The sequence below is a fragment of the Pimephales promelas genome, chromosome 13, assembly GCF_988280905.1.
Source record: "Pimephales promelas chromosome 13, fPimPro1.hap1.1, whole genome shotgun sequence".
NCBI classification, from domain to species: Eukaryota; Metazoa; Chordata; class Actinopteri; order Cypriniformes; family Leuciscidae; genus Pimephales; species Pimephales promelas.
The window spans coordinates 20,970,915-20,988,900 of record NC_142781.1 but is presented as its reverse complement, the minus strand read 5'-3'; the positions used below and the strand labels follow the sequence as shown (position 1 = coordinate 20,988,900).

The following is a 17,986-nucleotide window of genomic DNA, read 5'->3' as shown; positions in this document are numbered from 1 at the left end:
ATAGGCCTACTACTTTTATGCTATTAGTACTTTTTATGCTATAGTACTTTTTACTAAAAAGAAATTGAGTTACTGTTCAATTAGAAACTCTATCTGTTTATTATTAGAATTCTTATTTATTAGTACTTATTCCAATAGTGACTAGTATTTAATTATAATTTACAAATTATAAACAGAACTAGAATTTTTTTAAAAAAGATAGAACTAGTATTTAGAACTTGGCTTCTCGTTGCTTTGGGTTTGTTAAATCCTTACATTTTTGTGGTAAGGAGCATATAACAAAGTTACAATTACTGTTTAAGGCTGTTTAAAATTATATACAGCACTGAGATTTTGTCTCTTTTCTTTTTAACATAAATGCCGGTACTTTCAACACAACCTGTTGTATATCTCGTTGTCAGTAAAAGTTAAAGAGATATGGAAATATAAGTGTTAATCTCAGTAATAAAATATGACATTCCATTCCAGCAGTGTGCGAGAACTTCCTTCCGTCCAATCACAGTGTGCGCTTTTGCGCCTTGTGTCGCCTCGCCTTTAATCCGAAACACGCTGATTGGTTGCGTGGGTGCGAACTGTTTTGTTGATAAATAATTTTGATGGATTTATTATTGTAAGAGGATCCGACCCCGAACACTACGCATCCTGCTAACAGTAGGCTATTGGTAAAATTGCGCTTATACGGCAGAAAGAATGTAAACAGGAAAACAGGTTTGGTGACTATCGAGGTGTTCAAACGTGTTCGGATACAAAAAGTTGTTAAATTTGGCAGCCTACTAGTTAGAAAGGCCTCTCGATGCAATGACACGGTATTTTAGCGTATCATCAAATGTGCGCACTTACGTCTAGGCGTTTACGACAGACTGCATTGTAGTATGTGTTTATGGCCAAGCACGCACGCTGTTGACTTTGCCCAGGGCTTGAACTGTTTTTGTAAGGCGCTGTTATCCGAACTTCAAAACTAAGGAAGGAAGGAGGACGTCAATGCCATGTTGCAACAGTGTAAGTACGCGACAGTTCTAATCTGCTTTCATATTTCGTTCAGCAAGTCAATAATCACCAAGGAGCAAAATGCACAAATACTGAAACTTATTTGCAGTCTTACAGAGAAGGTATGTAGGACAGTGTGCTTTGCTGTGCAACATTACTTATACTTATATTTTGTTATAACAAATGTTTTCACCGAGATTTCTGGGTTGGGAGAGGTCATCAATGGTTTGAAAAGTAGTTCTGCTTGTTCTCTCTCTCCTGTATACTCTCCATATCTCTCTCTCTCCCTTTCCCTCTTCACTTCCTGTAATTCTTGTTGTCTTGCATTGCAATTTTAATGCCCCTCCCTCCTGTGCATGTCTGCTGTTGCCTTCTGCATTTGTGTTTGTCAGGTTTCCTGGTTTTTGACCAATATGTTCCTTCTCTATGCTCAAGTCTTGCCAAATAGCCATTAATTAATGGTATGCATACGGAATTTGCAGATTTGGTGTCCTGTCAATCGTGAGTATGTTATGGTTAGTTTGGTAATTGGTGATCTGAAGTTTCAGTTTGCTTGACAAATCATTCTATTTAATGTTTCTGTGGAGATTTGATGTTTATTCGGGGGCCAACACTGGCATTTGGTTCAACTTTTTTGTATTTTATAATAAGATATTTATCTTCATTATGATATAAGGATTTGTTTCACCCTGACATTTAACATACTGTATGTCCCTTTAAAATATATTTAAATGAATTTTAATTTAAGAAAAACTAAAATGATCTCTTATTATTTAGTTTATCTGTCCCCTTGATGATGGGAGAAAACATTTCAATGATTTTGCATTTGTTTGCAAAAGGTTTGCGTATCCCTGAGAAACTTGAGTGATCCCAACAAAGTGTTGCATTTGCTCACACTCACTTAGATCATAGAAGAGGTGTGTGCAAGTAATTGTTTGTATGAATAGCATTTTAATGTATATATATTTTTTAATAATGTAATGAATCTGGACAAAATTAAATGAGTGTCATGGCATTGGCCTATTTGACTTTTTTCCCCCTTTTATTTTGTGTAGAATGCATACGACATTATACTCCTATTGTGACTGATTTCCAAACCTATCTATTTGTCTTTCTCTCCTTTTTAGAACGTTTCCCTTGACTGAGGAATGACTGAGGTTTTAAATATTTACACCACCTTTATACTGCAGTTTAGAAGCAAGTGGGGAGGTGAGGCTCCTAGACCCCACACAATCCTCCATGCACTCTGCTCTGTAAAACATTATTATTATTTAACTCCAGCCTTGTTTAAACCTAATTAGGGTTATTTAAAACTGAAGTACTGAATACCCTGGGTTTTTGCTTGTCTTCTAGTTTTACACAACTGCCATGAGTCTTTCTCCACACCAGAGAGGAACCATAAACAGCATTAGCAAGCAGAATGTTGAAGCCATTGGTGAAACAATGCAGCATTCAGGAGATCTCTTCTACAACGTGGGAGCCCCTTCCTTGGAGCAAACTCACAGCAGTCCAGAGGGTTTGGTGGATTCTAGCCCCGAAGTCCAGGGCGCTTTCAAATCTGATAAAGGATATCCGGTCCGAGGGCATTTTCAGCAGTCGGGACCAGTGAAGTGGGTGCATCAGGACCCAGTGCAGACCTCGACTTGGTTTCAGGGCCTCCCGAACATGAAGTGGCCACAGAACTTTGGCCCTTCTCTTAGTGCTATAGATGACCCAAGGGCCTTTCACAAAAGTCATGAGATGGAGGCTATGAAGTTGGAAAAGCTTTCACCAGGTTCCTCACAGTCCTACACAGACACGTCTCACGTTCCTGGGGCGGATTGGGACCATCACACGATGGCAGTCATGCATCATGCTCAATTCCAGGCTCTCCAACAAGGTCACATGCCTGCAGACCTCCAATATCAGCCTCAGGGCATGCATCACGATATGACTGATTCCACTCTGCAACCCTTCCAGTTGGCATTTGGACCTACCAAGCAGCCGCAGGCAACTGGTTTCCAACAAGTCTTCCAAGGCAATAATGCATCTTTAAATATGAATTTCAACGAGAAGCCGAAATCACAACAGCAACTCTTGCAGTTGCAACAGCAACAGATGCATCGTCAACACCAGATGCAACAGTTGCAGCAAATGCGTCAGTTGCAGCAGCAGCAGCAGAATCAAATCCAGCAGCAGCAAAGGCTGCATCAGATGCAACAGCAGTACCACCAGAAGAAAAGGCAGGAACAGCTACAACAAATTCAGCAGCAGCAACTGCAGCAGCATGGACCAGGTTTTCAACACCTAGAGTCTATAGAAAAGCAGCGAGTCAAACAAGAGATTGAGTCACAGGATCTTCCCAGCGCTCAGGTGAAAATCGAATTGAGTCAGACCCAGGTCACTGTCCCTCAACCACAACATCTTGTTCCTCAGGAATCAAATTACCAGGAATCTGGCGCTGCAGAGCCCACTCCAGACCTCCAAGATACCCAAACTAAACGACAGGTCCTCCCTCGCCGCTCTCGGCGACTCTCTAAAGATGGCGTCTCTCCTCAAGGCGACCAGCCCTCCAAGGACAAGGTTTCTTCTCAGAATGGAGGAGTTGGTGGAGTCCAAGGACCCACAGTGGGGGTCATTCAAAGCACTCAGAGACGGCGGAGGGCCTCTAAGGAGATCAACCTTGAGACTCTTGCTCAAAAGGCTTCAGAGATGGAATTTCTGCCAGCCAAGGTGACCCCAATTCATTTGGAAATCCATTTGAAGCCTAATTTTACAACAGTGGAATAGTAGAAATATCTTCTAATATTAAATGGAACATACTGGGCTGTATATGTCTTTTAATACATTCACGAGTGCCAATTGAGTCACCAAACGAAATTCCTAATATATTAATTGTTTTCAAAAAGGTTTCTTGAGTACACTCCCTTCCTGCCATTGGTCCAACAAACTGATAGTTTTGCCCACCCCCAAATCCAACAGTGGTTGTGCCGCTGTTGCAGTTGCAGTTGCAGGTTGCTCAAATAAACAGTCATTTTTAATAATGCCTCAATGTTTAAACTTTCTTAGGAAATCTATTGACCAATTAAACCATTCAAAAGTTTGGTGTTATTAAGATGTTTATTATTTTTAAAATAAGTTGATAATTATATTGTTGAACATATAATAATTTATTTGTGAAATTTGATTACAATTTCAAATAATTATTTATATTTTTAAATGTCATTTATTCCCGTAAAGGCAAAGCTGAATTCTCAGCATAATTTCTCCGGTCTTCAGTGTCATATGATCCTTGAGGATTCATTCTATGCTAAATATGTTTTAAAAAAACTTGATGCGTTTTTTTTTTTTAATATCTCACTGAGCATAAGCTTTTGAACAGTATTGTATGCCTTCAAAATTATTATGGGATGTTTTGCTGATTTGATGGTCTACTAAGTTGTTTTTGTTGTTTAAACAAGCTTATGAATTGGCTTATTCAAAACCTTAAAATTTTCCACTGCTGACTCGCTTTATTACGCTTTATTACTAATCAAGCTGTAAAGTAAATATTACAGTACAAACTTGGCTCATAGTAGTGTTTGCTACCAAGCTTCCCCAGTCATATACGCACACAGTATACTGTGCAGTAAAGGTTTTGGAGTTAGTGAGCATAGTGAAGCAGTCTGGTGAGCAGCTGCATGTCTGCACACCTTCACATTCCACTCTCTCAAAATCCTTTGTTGAATTTGGGAGTGGCCGATTCACCAAGCACTATTTGCTAACATTTATCCAATCCAAACTTCACAAAAAAAAAAAAAAGCTTATGGTATAAATTTATTCTTTAAATATAATGGACTGTTTTCAGATTCTTCTATGTAACAGGAAATAGACTTAAATATAGACTTAATAGTATTAAAAACATGGACTGTAACTGTGTTTTTAAGATCGCATAAACCATCTTGTTCTGTGACTCACTTAAACTCTGCAGGTTGCTTAATGCTTACACACAATTAACTTTATTTGTGCCTCTTTATCCCTTGATTTTTTTTTTCTCCATTTATATTTACTTCTGTCTTTTTAATCTTCTCTTAATAGTGTGAGGACATTACCCCTGGTAGACCAGCTGGTATGGCCCCTCTAGTCATCCCAGTCTCGGTCCCAGTTCGGAGAGGTCAAACCAAAACGGAAGTGCAGGGCAACTGGGCACAGATGGATAATGTTCGGAATCCCTCCGAGATTTCACATCAACAGAACCAGCCTGATCACAAGCCCTCTGTTATTGTAGCTCGCCGGCACTCATTAAAGAACTCCGCATCCGAGAGCTTCTTCCAGGTACAGGTTATTATCAAGTCAAGTCAGCTTTATTTATATTATAGTCCTTAAACAGAATTCAATTATGCTGGAAAGAATCACTAAAAAAGACAATAGTGTCACTATTCAGTTTACGTCAGTTCAGTGTTGGTTCAGTAACTGTGTAAGGTTAATACATTTTAAAATGAGTTCAATTCAGCCATAAAGCAGCTCTGCAGAAAACAGCGATGCCATCAACCAGCCAAGTTCAGTTCTCATCTAGTAGTGTCAGTGCAGTCAAATCAATAATATTGCTGAATATTAAGTGTCCCCGACTAACCAAGCCAAACTTGACAGACTTGTCAATGACAACAATGGCTATGCCATTGGCTGTCACAATGGCTGTCAATGGCTATTGTCACTTGTTTGGTTACCCACATTCTTAAAATTATCTTCTTTTGTGTTCAGCAGTATGAAAATATGATGACAGAATTTTCAGCCGTTTCTACCATTTATGTTTCAATCAGGGTACTGGGCAAGAGGACAAATCCAGGCGCCGCCCTCGACCTGAGCCTCTGGTCATACCTCAGCCATGCACTTTCATCGCCCCTTCTATCTACTCCAGCATCACCCCCTACCAGAGCAATCTGCGTTCCCCAGTGCGCCTGCCAGACCATGCCAGCATCATCCCGCCGTACACCCCTCCGCCCATTCTTTCACCTGTGCGTGAAGGCTCTGGGCTGTACTCTGTTCTGTTCCTCTCTTCTATGTCAGCAGGCAGCCAGATCCTGCCACCCCCATCCACACCCCGAAGCAACACACGAAGCTTGCTGCGTACAAGTATGTTCCACCTTGCATTTTTGTATGTTTATTAGTAAAAATGTACAACAGTGTTCTAAGCATTAACGTTTAATGTTAACATTAAATTTACATTCATGTTAATGTTAATTTACAGTATAAACACACTATTGTTCATTGATAGTTGGCATTCATTTATGTTAACATACAACTTTTAATGGTATAAATATGTTTGTATATTTAGAAATAATTATAAATGAACCAATAATGAAAAATACTTTAATTATTAACATGGTAATTGTGCTAACTAATCTTAATGTATGTAACCTTATTGTAAAGTGTCTCATTTTTACCGTCAGTATTAGATTGTTTATAAATACTGTACTTGTTAATAGATGAATTAGAAGTTATCATTTATTGGGTATTATTAAGTATCAATAAACTGTACATTCTTACTGCATTTATTTATCTTTTTAATTAATGTTAATTTACATTGTTAGTTTATATAATTCATTAACTAATGTTAATTAACGGAATGTTAAAAATCTATTAGTATATGTAAAAATAAAACTTGTTTTGTCCATGAGTTGGACAAAATGCATTTGGTGTCATGAACTAATAATGTTAACAAACGTTTTTGTAAAAAAAAAAAAGTAGTGTTGCTGTATTAGTTCGTCCACGTTACAGAACATGTTCATTTACACTTAAAGCCCTTTTTCACTATTTGTTTATTCATGTTTATTCTTACTTATTAATTCCTAGTGTAGATGAACTGTGTACTGGTAGTTCATCATATTGACATGATTAATCTCTCTTGCTGACATTATTTTCTGCATTTCAGGCAGTTCTGATATCAGTCCTCCTGCACTCCCACTGATTGGAGAAGCAACGCCTGTCAGCCTAGAACCGTGAGCACTTACTCAAAAAAGCTATTTATCACAATCACCGTCCATTTATCTGACATATTTTCCCTCTCTTGCATGTTTAGGCGCATAAACATCGGCTCTCGGTATCAGGCAGAGATTCCAGAACTATGGGATCAGACTTTGGCCCTAAAGGACCAGCATAAAGCAACTTTGGTCTGGCTCCCTATTTCAGAGGCTGATTCTACGGCCTCCCAGGATACAAGATGTAACTTGTCTTTAGACTGCATTGATATAGCTAATGTTCTCCAAATGCATATAACACAAACATACTCACATATTTTCATTCCAATCCTTATTATTTTCCAGTTGATGACCTTATGAACCTGGTCTGCTCCAGTGTCATGTATGGAGGAGGAACCAACCCAGAGCTAGCAATGCACTGCCTGCACGAGTGTAAAGGCGATGTTATGGTGAGCACAATCCTCAATGCACAGTTGTTTCTAATCATTCTTATTTGAAATGAGTTGTGCGGTTTAATATTTTAGCAGAAAATGTGAAATCTAAACCTTTGAACGGTTGTATGTCTAAAAGTGTCCAAATACTTACTGGAGCCACTGTATTTGATGCATAAATATGTTTTCTGGAGAAACAACAAATGTTGTTTTGACTCTGTAGCAAGCTCTGGAAATGATGATGATGAAGAATCCCATCTTCTCCAGGAACCACCATCTGGCAAACTACCACTATGCAGGTAGAAACTCAATTACAGAAACGTATGTGGGCTAAAAACTAATTAATCACACATTTTTCTGAAACTAATCACACCTAACATTAAAATCTTTTTATACTGAATCTCAAAATTAATGCAGAAACAAATAAAGACATTTTAAATCTTTGTTTAATGACATCTTTTTTACGAAGTACTATTAATAAAGGCCAGCATCAGTGATACCAAATATTGCTAATGGTGACTTTATTAATTAGATTTTTTCGATCAATTTCTCGGGATGAAACAATTAATAGCCTTTCAACATTACAGGATAATATTGAAACAACCTTTAATTTAAATGAACTTAAAACAAACTCCACTAGGGCTGTCTTGGTTTGTCTAAGAAACAATTTTGATTATGACGATTAATTAGTCTCTTTAAGCTGCATTATATTTCTCAGCAAGAAGGTGAAGGCATTGCTGTTTTGGTCTATGTCTTTACATTGTGACTTCTAAAAGAGTGTTTGTCTGAAATATCTGTGGTTACTCTACATCAAATAACAGCCACCAGATGGTTGTTTAATAATCATGACAGGTCTAATGATCATATAAACCCATCATAATAAATATCACATTTAGCTGTGCCTTTAATATAATATAGTGTGTTGTATAGTAATATAATGTTTAATTCTCTGACAAAACCAGCTATCTCTTGTTTGATGAAGAGCAGTCAGGTTTTTGTTTTCCTTAAGTTTATTTTGCACGTTCATTTTCACAATAAGAAAAATTAAAAGAAGAAACATTTGACATCAGTATTTTTAAGTGAGGGTCAGTCCTTGTGATACTGCTATATTTACACAATTTTGCTCTTACACACAAACTGTAATGCTAGCAGCTAGCCAAAGGATGCTACATTAACTGTTAAACGCGTTAACTGTTAAACCGAAAATATTAATCGCAGTTATTTTTGGATTGTTAAATTATTGCAATTGCAATCCAGCAGATACTCTGTAATTTTTTATGGTGTATAACAAGAGTAATGTTCCTTAAATATTGACAGGATCAGATTGCTGGACTGTGGATGAAAAACGATTCTTCAACAAGGGAATTTCTGCTTACAGGAAAGATTTCTTCTTAGTGCAAAAACTGGTATGCTGTCTTTTTTGGTTATTGTATTATTGGTCATATATTGATCCAGATTAAGTAAATAAATATATTTTAAAATACCTTTTTAAGGTGACATTGTGTTTTTGTTGATCTGTCTGTTTTGGCAGGTGAGGACTAAAACAGTGGCACAGTGTGTGGAGTTCTACTACACTTATAAGAACCAAGCAAGGGTTGGTCGTAATGGGACTTTTACATATGGACCTTCAGACCCAGAGGAAAGCCTCCCTGTGGTAAAAGTTGTTACTGCTGTTAGACATTGTCATTGTCTTTGACTTTATAGCACATGTACAGTGGGATCCAAGTGTGAGACCGGACTAAAAAAATCATTTATAATTAAAATAACTAAACATTCTGTTCTTTCATCTCCAACATAGATGGTTGTGAAAGAGGAAGAATATGATAGTAAACAACAGGAGGGAACACAATATCATTTGGATGAGCGTCTTCAAGATGTGACCAAGACACTTCAGGACAATGAGAATGTGAGTATTTGGAGCGAAAGCATACTCCTCTTTGTATAAACGTATAGTAAATACATCATAAAGACTTTGTCATGTTTTTCTGGGTTGGAATATTAAATGTCTTGTCTTAGCCAAAGAAGTATCTCATTCTATTTGCATGGTTGTATTTACTGGCTCATCCAGAAGAGGGCAGACGCGGCTCATGAGGACCTAAAGAATGGCTCTACGAAAGAGTCTTCTGGCCTGATGCCAGCAACTCAACCCTCCTTCAAAACTCCTTCGCCTGCACCTCCGAAGCCTCGCTCTGACAATACCGGGAAGAAAAACAGGACCTCAACCGTCAACAAAAGTCAGGGAGAGCCGGAGGGCATTTTCCCTTGCAAAAAGTGCAGTAGGTTAGTCAGTTTGTATATTCTGGTCTATGAATTTTTACTCTGAAAATTAAGCAAGTTTGTCTTAGTTGCATTTACCTCAAAGGACAGTGAGAACCATTTTCTTCCAGGGCTTTGGTTTACAGTATGTGCACTTAAGTGTACTTTCAGTGTACTTAGTACCTAGTTATAACCCTGATATTGCAATTAATATAATAAATACATAGTATGTACATGGGGACCAGGACTGTAAAATAAATTGTTAATCTTACTCTTGTACTGTACATCTTATCTAAGTAGAATAAGAGGGAGGATTCTCTTTATCTCTGCTCTTCAAAACAGTTTAACTGGGGATTTGATATTCAGACACTGAAATATTACTTTCAGTATTTCAGTATTAATATTATTATATAAATCTATCAACATATTTTAATATTTAATATTAAATGTATTGGTAATATTACATCTAGATGGATATTTTCCAAATTGTTTAATATATAAATATGTCAATCTCAGTATCATTAACTAATTTTATATATATGTTCTTTTTTATATATACGATTTTTGTTAATCTTTGAAACACAAATGAAGATTTTTAAATTAAATCTGAGAGATTTCTGTCCCTTCAATGACAGCTACGCAACTACCACTTTGACGTTTTAAAAAGTTAAGAGATTGTAAAACTAATCCATATGAATTGAGAGGTTTAGTCCAAATTTTTTCTGAAGAGACAAGATCGCTTTACATGATGAACAGATTGAATTTATGCTTTTATCAGCGAAGATAAACAGAAGCTCAATCGTACTTGCTTTGATGCGCGAGAACAAACGTCATTGGTTTTTGCGGAAGCTCAAACGTGCTTGTAACACAGGAGAATAAACCTCATTGGTTCTTGCACATCAAGTGAACTCCATTTATCATAACAGACATGTGAATTAAAGCCTAAATTCAATTTATTCATCATATAAAGCAATCTTGTCTCTTCAGAAAATTTCTCATATGGATTATTTTTTATGATCTCTTCATAACCTTTTTGAAGCTTCAAAATGGTAGTTGCAATGGATGGACGGAAATCTCTCAGATTACATTAAAATATCTTCATTTGTGTTTCGAAGATGAATGGAAGTCTTAGTATTTATATTTTTGGGTTAACTATCCCTTTAAGGGCAGATGCTTTTTACTCTTTTTTTTTTTTTTTTTTTCTCATTGTCTGCTCATCCTTTTAGAAATCCCCACAGCTAGCCAATGGTTTTAGGTGTGTATGTGTGTATATATATATATATATATATATATATATATATATATATATATATATATAGCAGTTTCTTATTTTAAGCAATCCTTGTACTTAATTTGATGTCCTTGTGTGTATATATAGGGTGTTCTATAAAGTGAAGAGCAGGAGTGCCCACATGAAGAGTCACTCCGAGCAGGAGAAGAAGGCAGCAGCTCTGCGCCAAAGAGAAGAGGACGAGCGAGTGGCTAAGGCAAAGCAGGAGATGCTAGAGTTAGCAAAGATGAAGGAGGCACAAGGAACAAAGAAAGAAGAGAGTAGTGGAGCTGAGGACAGCTCAGCAGAGCCAGATGATGAGCTGGATGAGGACTGGCATTGAGGAACTACTTCTGTAGTACCAGTTGGTACCAAAAATGGGGCAGTTGTGATGTTTGAAATGATAACAGTGAGTGGATGATGTGCCTTTGTCTTTTTATTTTTACCAAAATTTTATAAGAACTTTCCTCTGGTATATATTTTAAAAAAAAAATCCAGATGTGCGTCAATTTTGCATCATTCACGATGAATGAGCTTGATATGAAATCGAATGAATATGAGCGTCAACTTTTCTAGACAGTACCCGAACAAATTTTGTATGCACTCGGTGAGATTGTATTTTTTATGTGTTTATGTAATATACATAATATGTAATCAAGAACACAGACTAAAATCCTCTTCCCTTCTACAATTTCAATTAAATATTTCTTGGTCATGAAATGTATATAATGCATAAAGAATCTCTTTGTATTATATTGTGTACAATATTGATCCTGTTGTGTATTTCCAGTACTCTAAACTTAAAAGAATGTATATATTTATGTTTTCTATGCACTTAAAGGGGAGTGGGATTAATGGATTTTAAAAAAAATAAAACTCACATGTAAATGTAAATCACAAAAAAAAAAAAAAAAATCATATTGATCACATTTTCACACTTTGCTGACTAATGTGACCACGCTTTATATTTGCTATTTTTCATAAATGTGTGAAACTTTCAGTAAACTTGTATTATTTGTCTTGATATAATAAATATAAAAGGAAAAAGTTCAATTACCATCATCACATTTGGTATTGAAAGAAGAAAACAATACTCTTTAATAGTCATTTAGGTGATTACACTGTTTAAATGCATTCAGCGTTTGCTGGTTGCTATTGACAAGTAGTTTGTTCAGTCTCTTTAAATGAAGGTTAAAATAACTATCATTAGTATCAGAAGAGTAAAAGACACCTGGATTTTCCCACTGCTACCACCTGCAAATAAGAATGGCATTAATTGGTTACTAAATATTTCTAAAATCCACACAGGTAGTAAAAACAAAATGGTTCAAAGAAAAGGCCATTTTGAATGAAACCCTCTTCTGAGAGTCAAATGCTTACCAACATCAAAGTTATCCACTAGCATGCCTTTGGTGTCACTGAGACTTCCATTGTTGGCTTCTGGAACCACACCCAAAATCTTACACATCAACGGATAGATGCTGACACTGTCAAAAGGCTCAGCCAAGAAATCATTCTTAAAGTCTGGTCCAAAGGCTCGAAAGATCATTTTCATATCCATTTCCTCATTACTGAATCCATGATCTCCTTTGTTGATATCCAAAATAATCCTCTGCACAAACAGAAAACATTGTTAGAATAGAAATCAGTATGATTAATTCAGGTAGGCTGTTTACAGAATGACCCTTCCTACCTCAAAACATGTAGCTTAGAGGTAGTATTTACTATTTACACTACTGTTTGGAAGGCAGATTTTATTTATTTGTTTTTTGGAAAGAAATTCATCTTAATTTTTTTTTTCAGCAAGGATGAATTAAATTGATCAAAAGTGACAGTAGACGTTTATAATATTACACTAGAGTTCTATTACAAATAAATTTTGTACTTTAGAACTTTTATTTATCAAAGAACAACAAAAATATTCAGCAGCAACAATGATATATATATATATATATATATATATTTTTTTTTTATTGATAATGATAATATATATATATATATATATATATATACATACAAATCAATGCTGCTTTGGTGAGCATTAAGACATTTCTTTGTAAAAACAAAAAACAAAAAAAATATTAAAATATATGAATATATTGAATAATATGAAAATATTGAATATATGAAAATATATACCGAATATATTTATTTTTATGGATATGTTACTGATAAATGATAAAAACTAGCTGAATAATGTAGAGCTTGTACGGCATGTTTTAATTACCATGTTTGGCTAAATATATTGTCAGATTGTACTAAGCTTTATCAATATCGCAAATCTAGTACATTTTTAAAATTTCTTTTAAAAAAATGAAATTTAATGCTATAGGCTTATATTGCATTATATTAGCCTACCGTAAAAAAGAGAGAAATTAACTCTGCTGCTGTCAGGGTTATGCTCTTGTGTAAGTTTCCTTTGTTCCTGTTTTCCCGCCACTAGTTTGTTTCCATAGTTCCCATTGATTGTTTCATTTTTTGATTATGTTCACCTGGTTTTCATTCAGTTTCCTTTGTCTGCCTTTGGTATTTCTGCTACCTAGTTGTTCTGCTAACCGTGTTATGAAGTTTTCATTTGAGCTAAGTTGAATTAAAGTGTATATACTACGGCAATTAAATCTAGCTTTTATTTCCAGTTTCAAATACAACAGCTGAGGAAGTGATGGCATTTTTTTCATCTTTCTCCCCAGTCTCTATATTTTTCCCTCAGTCATGGAAACACTATAACAGATTTTTTTTCTTTTGAAACTGGAGCAAATGGAAATACAAAAATGACATTTGCTGTCATCTCCCATTCACCGCTATAGAAGTTTACACAACTATGATGAATTCTGCTTCCGAGAACCCCGGAAATGCGAAAAGGGTCCATTGGGTAAAATCATTTTTAAAAATAATTTCCAAAGCCACTTACAGAGTTGATATTGAACCCCAGGTCTGCCAGAAGAACTATAGGTTGAATTCTCTCATGTTTTCCTATGTGAAAGTTTTCAGGAATCTCTTCTTGCTTATAGACCGTCAGATTGGGATGCATATTCTTCAGGGCATTATAAACTTCCTGTTCTTTGCCCTCTTTAGGTGTGATCATCCCAAACCCACCATAGTCGAGCAGGTCAAAGCGGGATAGATTTAAGAAACTCATGTAATTGCTAAGTTTTATCTCATTAACCTCAGTGGCCTTTTTGATAGTGGTCATGCCATGGTCTGAGGTCAGGATGACGTTAAGATGATCAGTCAAACCAGCATTGTCAATTGCCTCCCTGAGGTAGCCAATAGTGCGGTCGATCTGTTCAATGATCTTTTTTCTCGCTTGAGTTTCGGGGCCATCAGTATGACCCACATTGTCTGGTTCTCCATAGTACAGAGTAACAAAGTCAAAGTTCTCTTTGGCGAACCATCCCATAACAGTGTCTATGTTCTGCCGCCAATCTGTTTCATTGTCATCAGGTTGACCATGATCGTCCACCAGGGAACGATCCACAGCTTGCCCACTGTATTTTGCTCCTCCTCCAGGATAGAAAAAAGATGCTGTTTTCAGACCCTTTGAAATATATACAGTAGGAGAAGTTATTAGGGAAGAGCCAATATGGTTTGTGTCAATTAATTTACAGTGATGGATGATTTTACAGGACATATTTAAACTACTGGTCAAAAGGCAGAAGCACTTTAATTTCTTTTCTTTTTAAATAATGGTTTTGAAAGGCCCAGTTTCACAAAAAGATCTTAGACTAAGCCAGGATTAGACCTTTGTTTAATAAGGGCATTTAAGTGGCTTTTTATAAATGTGGCTTAGAAAAAAAACATCACTGGTGTGCATCTTGAGAAAAAACAATGGCACTGCTATATTAAGATATGTTTGTACTTTCATTAAAAATATCTCAAACATGCACTTTAGTCTGGGACTAGCTTTTTGATCATAGATATGATCTTATATTACCATTTCTACGCAAGAATGATTAATGAGGGCCAATCTGCCCATAAAAAGCTTGTCAGAGGAGCAAGTTCACCTGATTCTGGGCTGTTATCCACAGTGGCAAAGCACCATTATCCCACCATTCTGATTTTTTAAGCGTTGCCTTATGGGTAAGTCTCAACCCAGTTGTAACATTGAACATCAAGTTATGGACCACACCATGATCCTCTATCCATCTCCCTAAATGAAAGATTAAGATACAATCATTTTGTTATACCGTGCTATACAGATATATAGGCAGTATTAATTGTCACTATACATAATGTTAAAAATTGTATTCATTCATATCAACCAATTGGTCTCTGTGGTCAAATAGTGGATTCAAATGAACTAAGATTAATTGTGATCACAATGTGCATGTAGACCCACATTTCTTTTTTTTTTTTTAACTCAATAGACCTACTCATAATGTAAAGAGATATAAATCGGCCATTGAACAAGGTTTATGAATTTGGAACACTGCTTATGTAAACAACCTTAAAGTTGGATTTCATGCTAACTTTGTACAGTGCCACTTAATGAGGTTGAAGTTATTGGCCAATTATGTGTGCTCAGCTCTCAATACACAGCTTAAGACTTTGAACATCATGATAATGCAGACTGAACAAGGATATTGTAGAGGCTAATACCTAACATTCTGAATATGGCTCCAACATATATGAACACTAAAACAGTAAGCTATGGTGGCACACAACACATCTGTGTGAATCAGAAGCATGAATATTTGCACTTATTTCTGCAAAACTATATTAAACAATATTCAATTTCATTAATAGGCTATAAAATTAATATTCTTTAAAATGTACAGTATTAACAATTGTTTTTAATTTAAAACGTATTCAAACACACACACACACACACACACACACACACACATATATATATATATATATATATATTAATCTCAAGTTTGAGTTGTTAATCAGTGGATATTTAGTGACTCAGAATGAACTAATTTCTCGAACCAATCAAATCCTATGCAAGGGATTTAAACAACCGCTGATTTAAGTATGCATTACAAAAGCTATTCCAATTCAGTGTTTGAATGAATTGGGCCTTTGAATGTGTCAGAGCTTCTGTTCTGCTCTTTTTGTGGTACACCCCTCTGTACGTAAAGGGTGTATTCTATACAAACATTCATTAGATATAGTGTTGAGCCTTACCAGTAATGGTTGTAAAGTGTGATGGAGATGTCATGGTGATCGCTGGGGGATTAATGTACTTTGCCTTCACTCCCTCTTTAACAAGCTTGTCCAGATTTGGTGTGTCCACATCTTGGTCGTAATCCCACCTGAAACCATCAAAAGAGATCAGCAACAACTTATTATATGTCTTGCTTTCAGACAGGGGTTTACTGCTCACACAGAGAGACAAAGCCAACACCAGCAGAAGTTCTGACTTCATCTTGAGAGACTGTTAAGCAGAATGAAAATCAGCAAAAGCTGATCTTGGTGTTATTACCAGGCGTTATCAGGGGGACTGATAAGATATAGCATATAGATTTAAAGGGGTGGTTTACTGTTTTTTTCTTTGCATGATTGTGTTTATGGGGTGCAATATAACATGTATTCGTGGTTTAAAGTCTTATTTTTCATAAATTTCACCTTTATTGTAAGCCGCGTTCTCCTCTGTCATTTGAAAGACCAGTTGACTTCCCGAGTCTATGAAACCACCACAGGATTGGTTAGTTTGGGCCGGTGTGTTGTCATTGGCTAAACTGAGTAGTGCACGTTGTCCGGATACTTGCGCCCATTACCTTTACGAGCATGTGTGTTCCTGTCAAATGTAAATAACAGGTCTGAAATTATACATTCAAATACATTTAAAATGATTAAGTCTTAGCCTACTTACAGGATGTGGCCCAACAACTGCTGCCTCTGGTTTTAAAGTTGGAACTGCTTCATGTTTTAGTAACAGTTTCTTGTTGAATCCGGCGTTGAATTCGTGGAGATTCTGGAAGCTGTCTTCCGTAAAATGCGCAGCACAGAGAGCTAAATTACGATCGTCATTTTCAGGAACATAATCAAACATAAATTGTATCCATTGTTGATGAACTACAACGTCCGTGGGAAGCCCGAACACAGAAGACCTGACAGCTGGTGAACATAACACACTCAACGAGACGCAGAAATATGCGCATGCCCTTTTTTGCATATTCCGGAGGGGGGTTGATGTAAATGGGTGGGTTAGTGACGTCTAAAACCCTGTTGTAGTCCCAATCGAGTCGTTTTTGTAGGCAATATACTTCCTGATTTTAAAAGACGATATCTCTGCTTACATTGAGCTTTCAGCGCTGCAACTTTGCAGATACTATTCATGCACAAACAGCAACATTACAATACATTACACAATATTTAAAATGAAAAAAGTGAAATCGCAATCAATTCATATATTACGCCATTTCACATACATAGACAACCAATCACTTACTTTGAGTGATGCATGTTGTAAGCAGTGCAGTGCAAAGGTACATCAGAGACATCAGTGAAATGTTAGTAATGATGACAATCATGGTAACGGTCAACAGAAAGTTTCTCCCCATGCTCACCCCGCAGCCATAATCCAAACTCAAGCTTGCCCACAGGTGAGCACAGTCACAAATTAATACAGGCAACACACCCCTGGTCACACCCACGGTTACCGATGACGTCACGTCACCATGCGCGTGTTGGAAAACGAGATGTCACGGTTTCAAAACCATAAATAGGGCTATACTGCCCTCTTGTGTCAAATTATATTTCTATATTTATTTTTCCAACAAATAAAACCAAACCCCAATAAAACCCCATCCAATACATGCTCGACAGATTCAGTAGCTTTAGCGGAGTTGATAAAGCGTTGGACTTTAATCAAGAAGACCTGAGTTCAATTCCCATACTTGCTTACATTAAATTGATGTGATTATATCAAAGAAAGTGGCCAAAACAACATTTCTTCAACCCGGTATCACGACAAGACGTGAAATAATCACGTTGGTCCACTTTTGAAAACGTGTAGATGTCACGGTTTAGTTTAAACTCAAAACCATAAATAGGGCTATACTGCCCTCTTGTGTCAAATTATATTTCTATATTTATTTTTCCAACAAATAAAACCAAACCCCAATAAAACCCCATCCAATACACCCTCCATAGAT

At 36.4% G+C, this 17,986-nt stretch overlaps 2 protein-coding genes across 8 annotated transcripts; one reads left to right on the top strand and one right to left on the bottom strand.

Annotated features, from left to right (window-relative positions):
- Positions 1-491: 491 nt before the first annotated feature.
- Positions 492-11,241, top strand: mideasa (mitotic deacetylase associated SANT domain protein a). 6 transcript variants are annotated; one of them, XM_089118605.1, is made up of 14 exons: positions 495-999; positions 2,115-2,240; positions 2,341-3,699; positions 5,044-5,280; positions 5,766-6,078; positions 6,878-6,944; positions 7,025-7,167; positions 7,269-7,372; positions 7,578-7,653; positions 8,672-8,760; positions 8,886-9,008; positions 9,153-9,260; positions 9,426-9,634; positions 10,989-11,241. In XM_089118605.1, exons 2-14 carry the CDS (start codon positions 2,136-2,138, stop codon positions 11,221-11,223), a joined length of 3,168 nt encoding a protein of 1,055 aa, XP_088974731.1. In that variant the 5' UTR covers positions 495-999; positions 2,115-2,135; the 3' UTR covers positions 11,224-11,241. The 6 variants fall into 6 exon arrangements, with proteins under 6 accessions (XP_088974732.1, XP_088974731.1, XP_088974728.1 ...); XM_089118602.1 differs by having other exon boundaries at positions 496-999; positions 9,423-9,634; XM_039692042.2 differs by having other exon boundaries at positions 497-999; positions 2,115-2,196; positions 9,423-9,634.
- A 127-nt stretch (positions 11,242-11,368) lies between these two features.
- Positions 11,369-17,925, bottom strand: LOC120493443 (ectonucleotide pyrophosphatase/phosphodiesterase family member 7). 2 transcript variants are annotated; one of them, XM_089118615.1, is made up of 7 exons: positions 16,702-17,925; positions 16,455-16,626; positions 16,014-16,141; positions 14,885-15,030; positions 13,792-14,418; positions 12,261-12,492; positions 11,369-12,134 (listed from the first exon to the last, which is right to left on the bottom strand). In XM_089118615.1, the coding sequence occupies exons 3-7, from the start codon at positions 16,045-16,047 to the stop codon at positions 12,061-12,063; spliced, it is 1,113 nt and encodes a 370-aa protein (XP_088974741.1). In that variant the 5' UTR covers positions 16,048-16,141; positions 16,455-16,626; positions 16,702-17,925; the 3' UTR covers positions 11,369-12,060. The 2 variants fall into 2 exon arrangements, with proteins under 2 accessions (XP_088974741.1, XP_039547981.1); XM_039692047.2 differs by lacking the exons at positions 16,455-16,626; positions 16,702-17,925 and having other exon boundaries at positions 16,014-16,283.
- Positions 17,926-17,986: the final 61 nt, after the last annotated feature.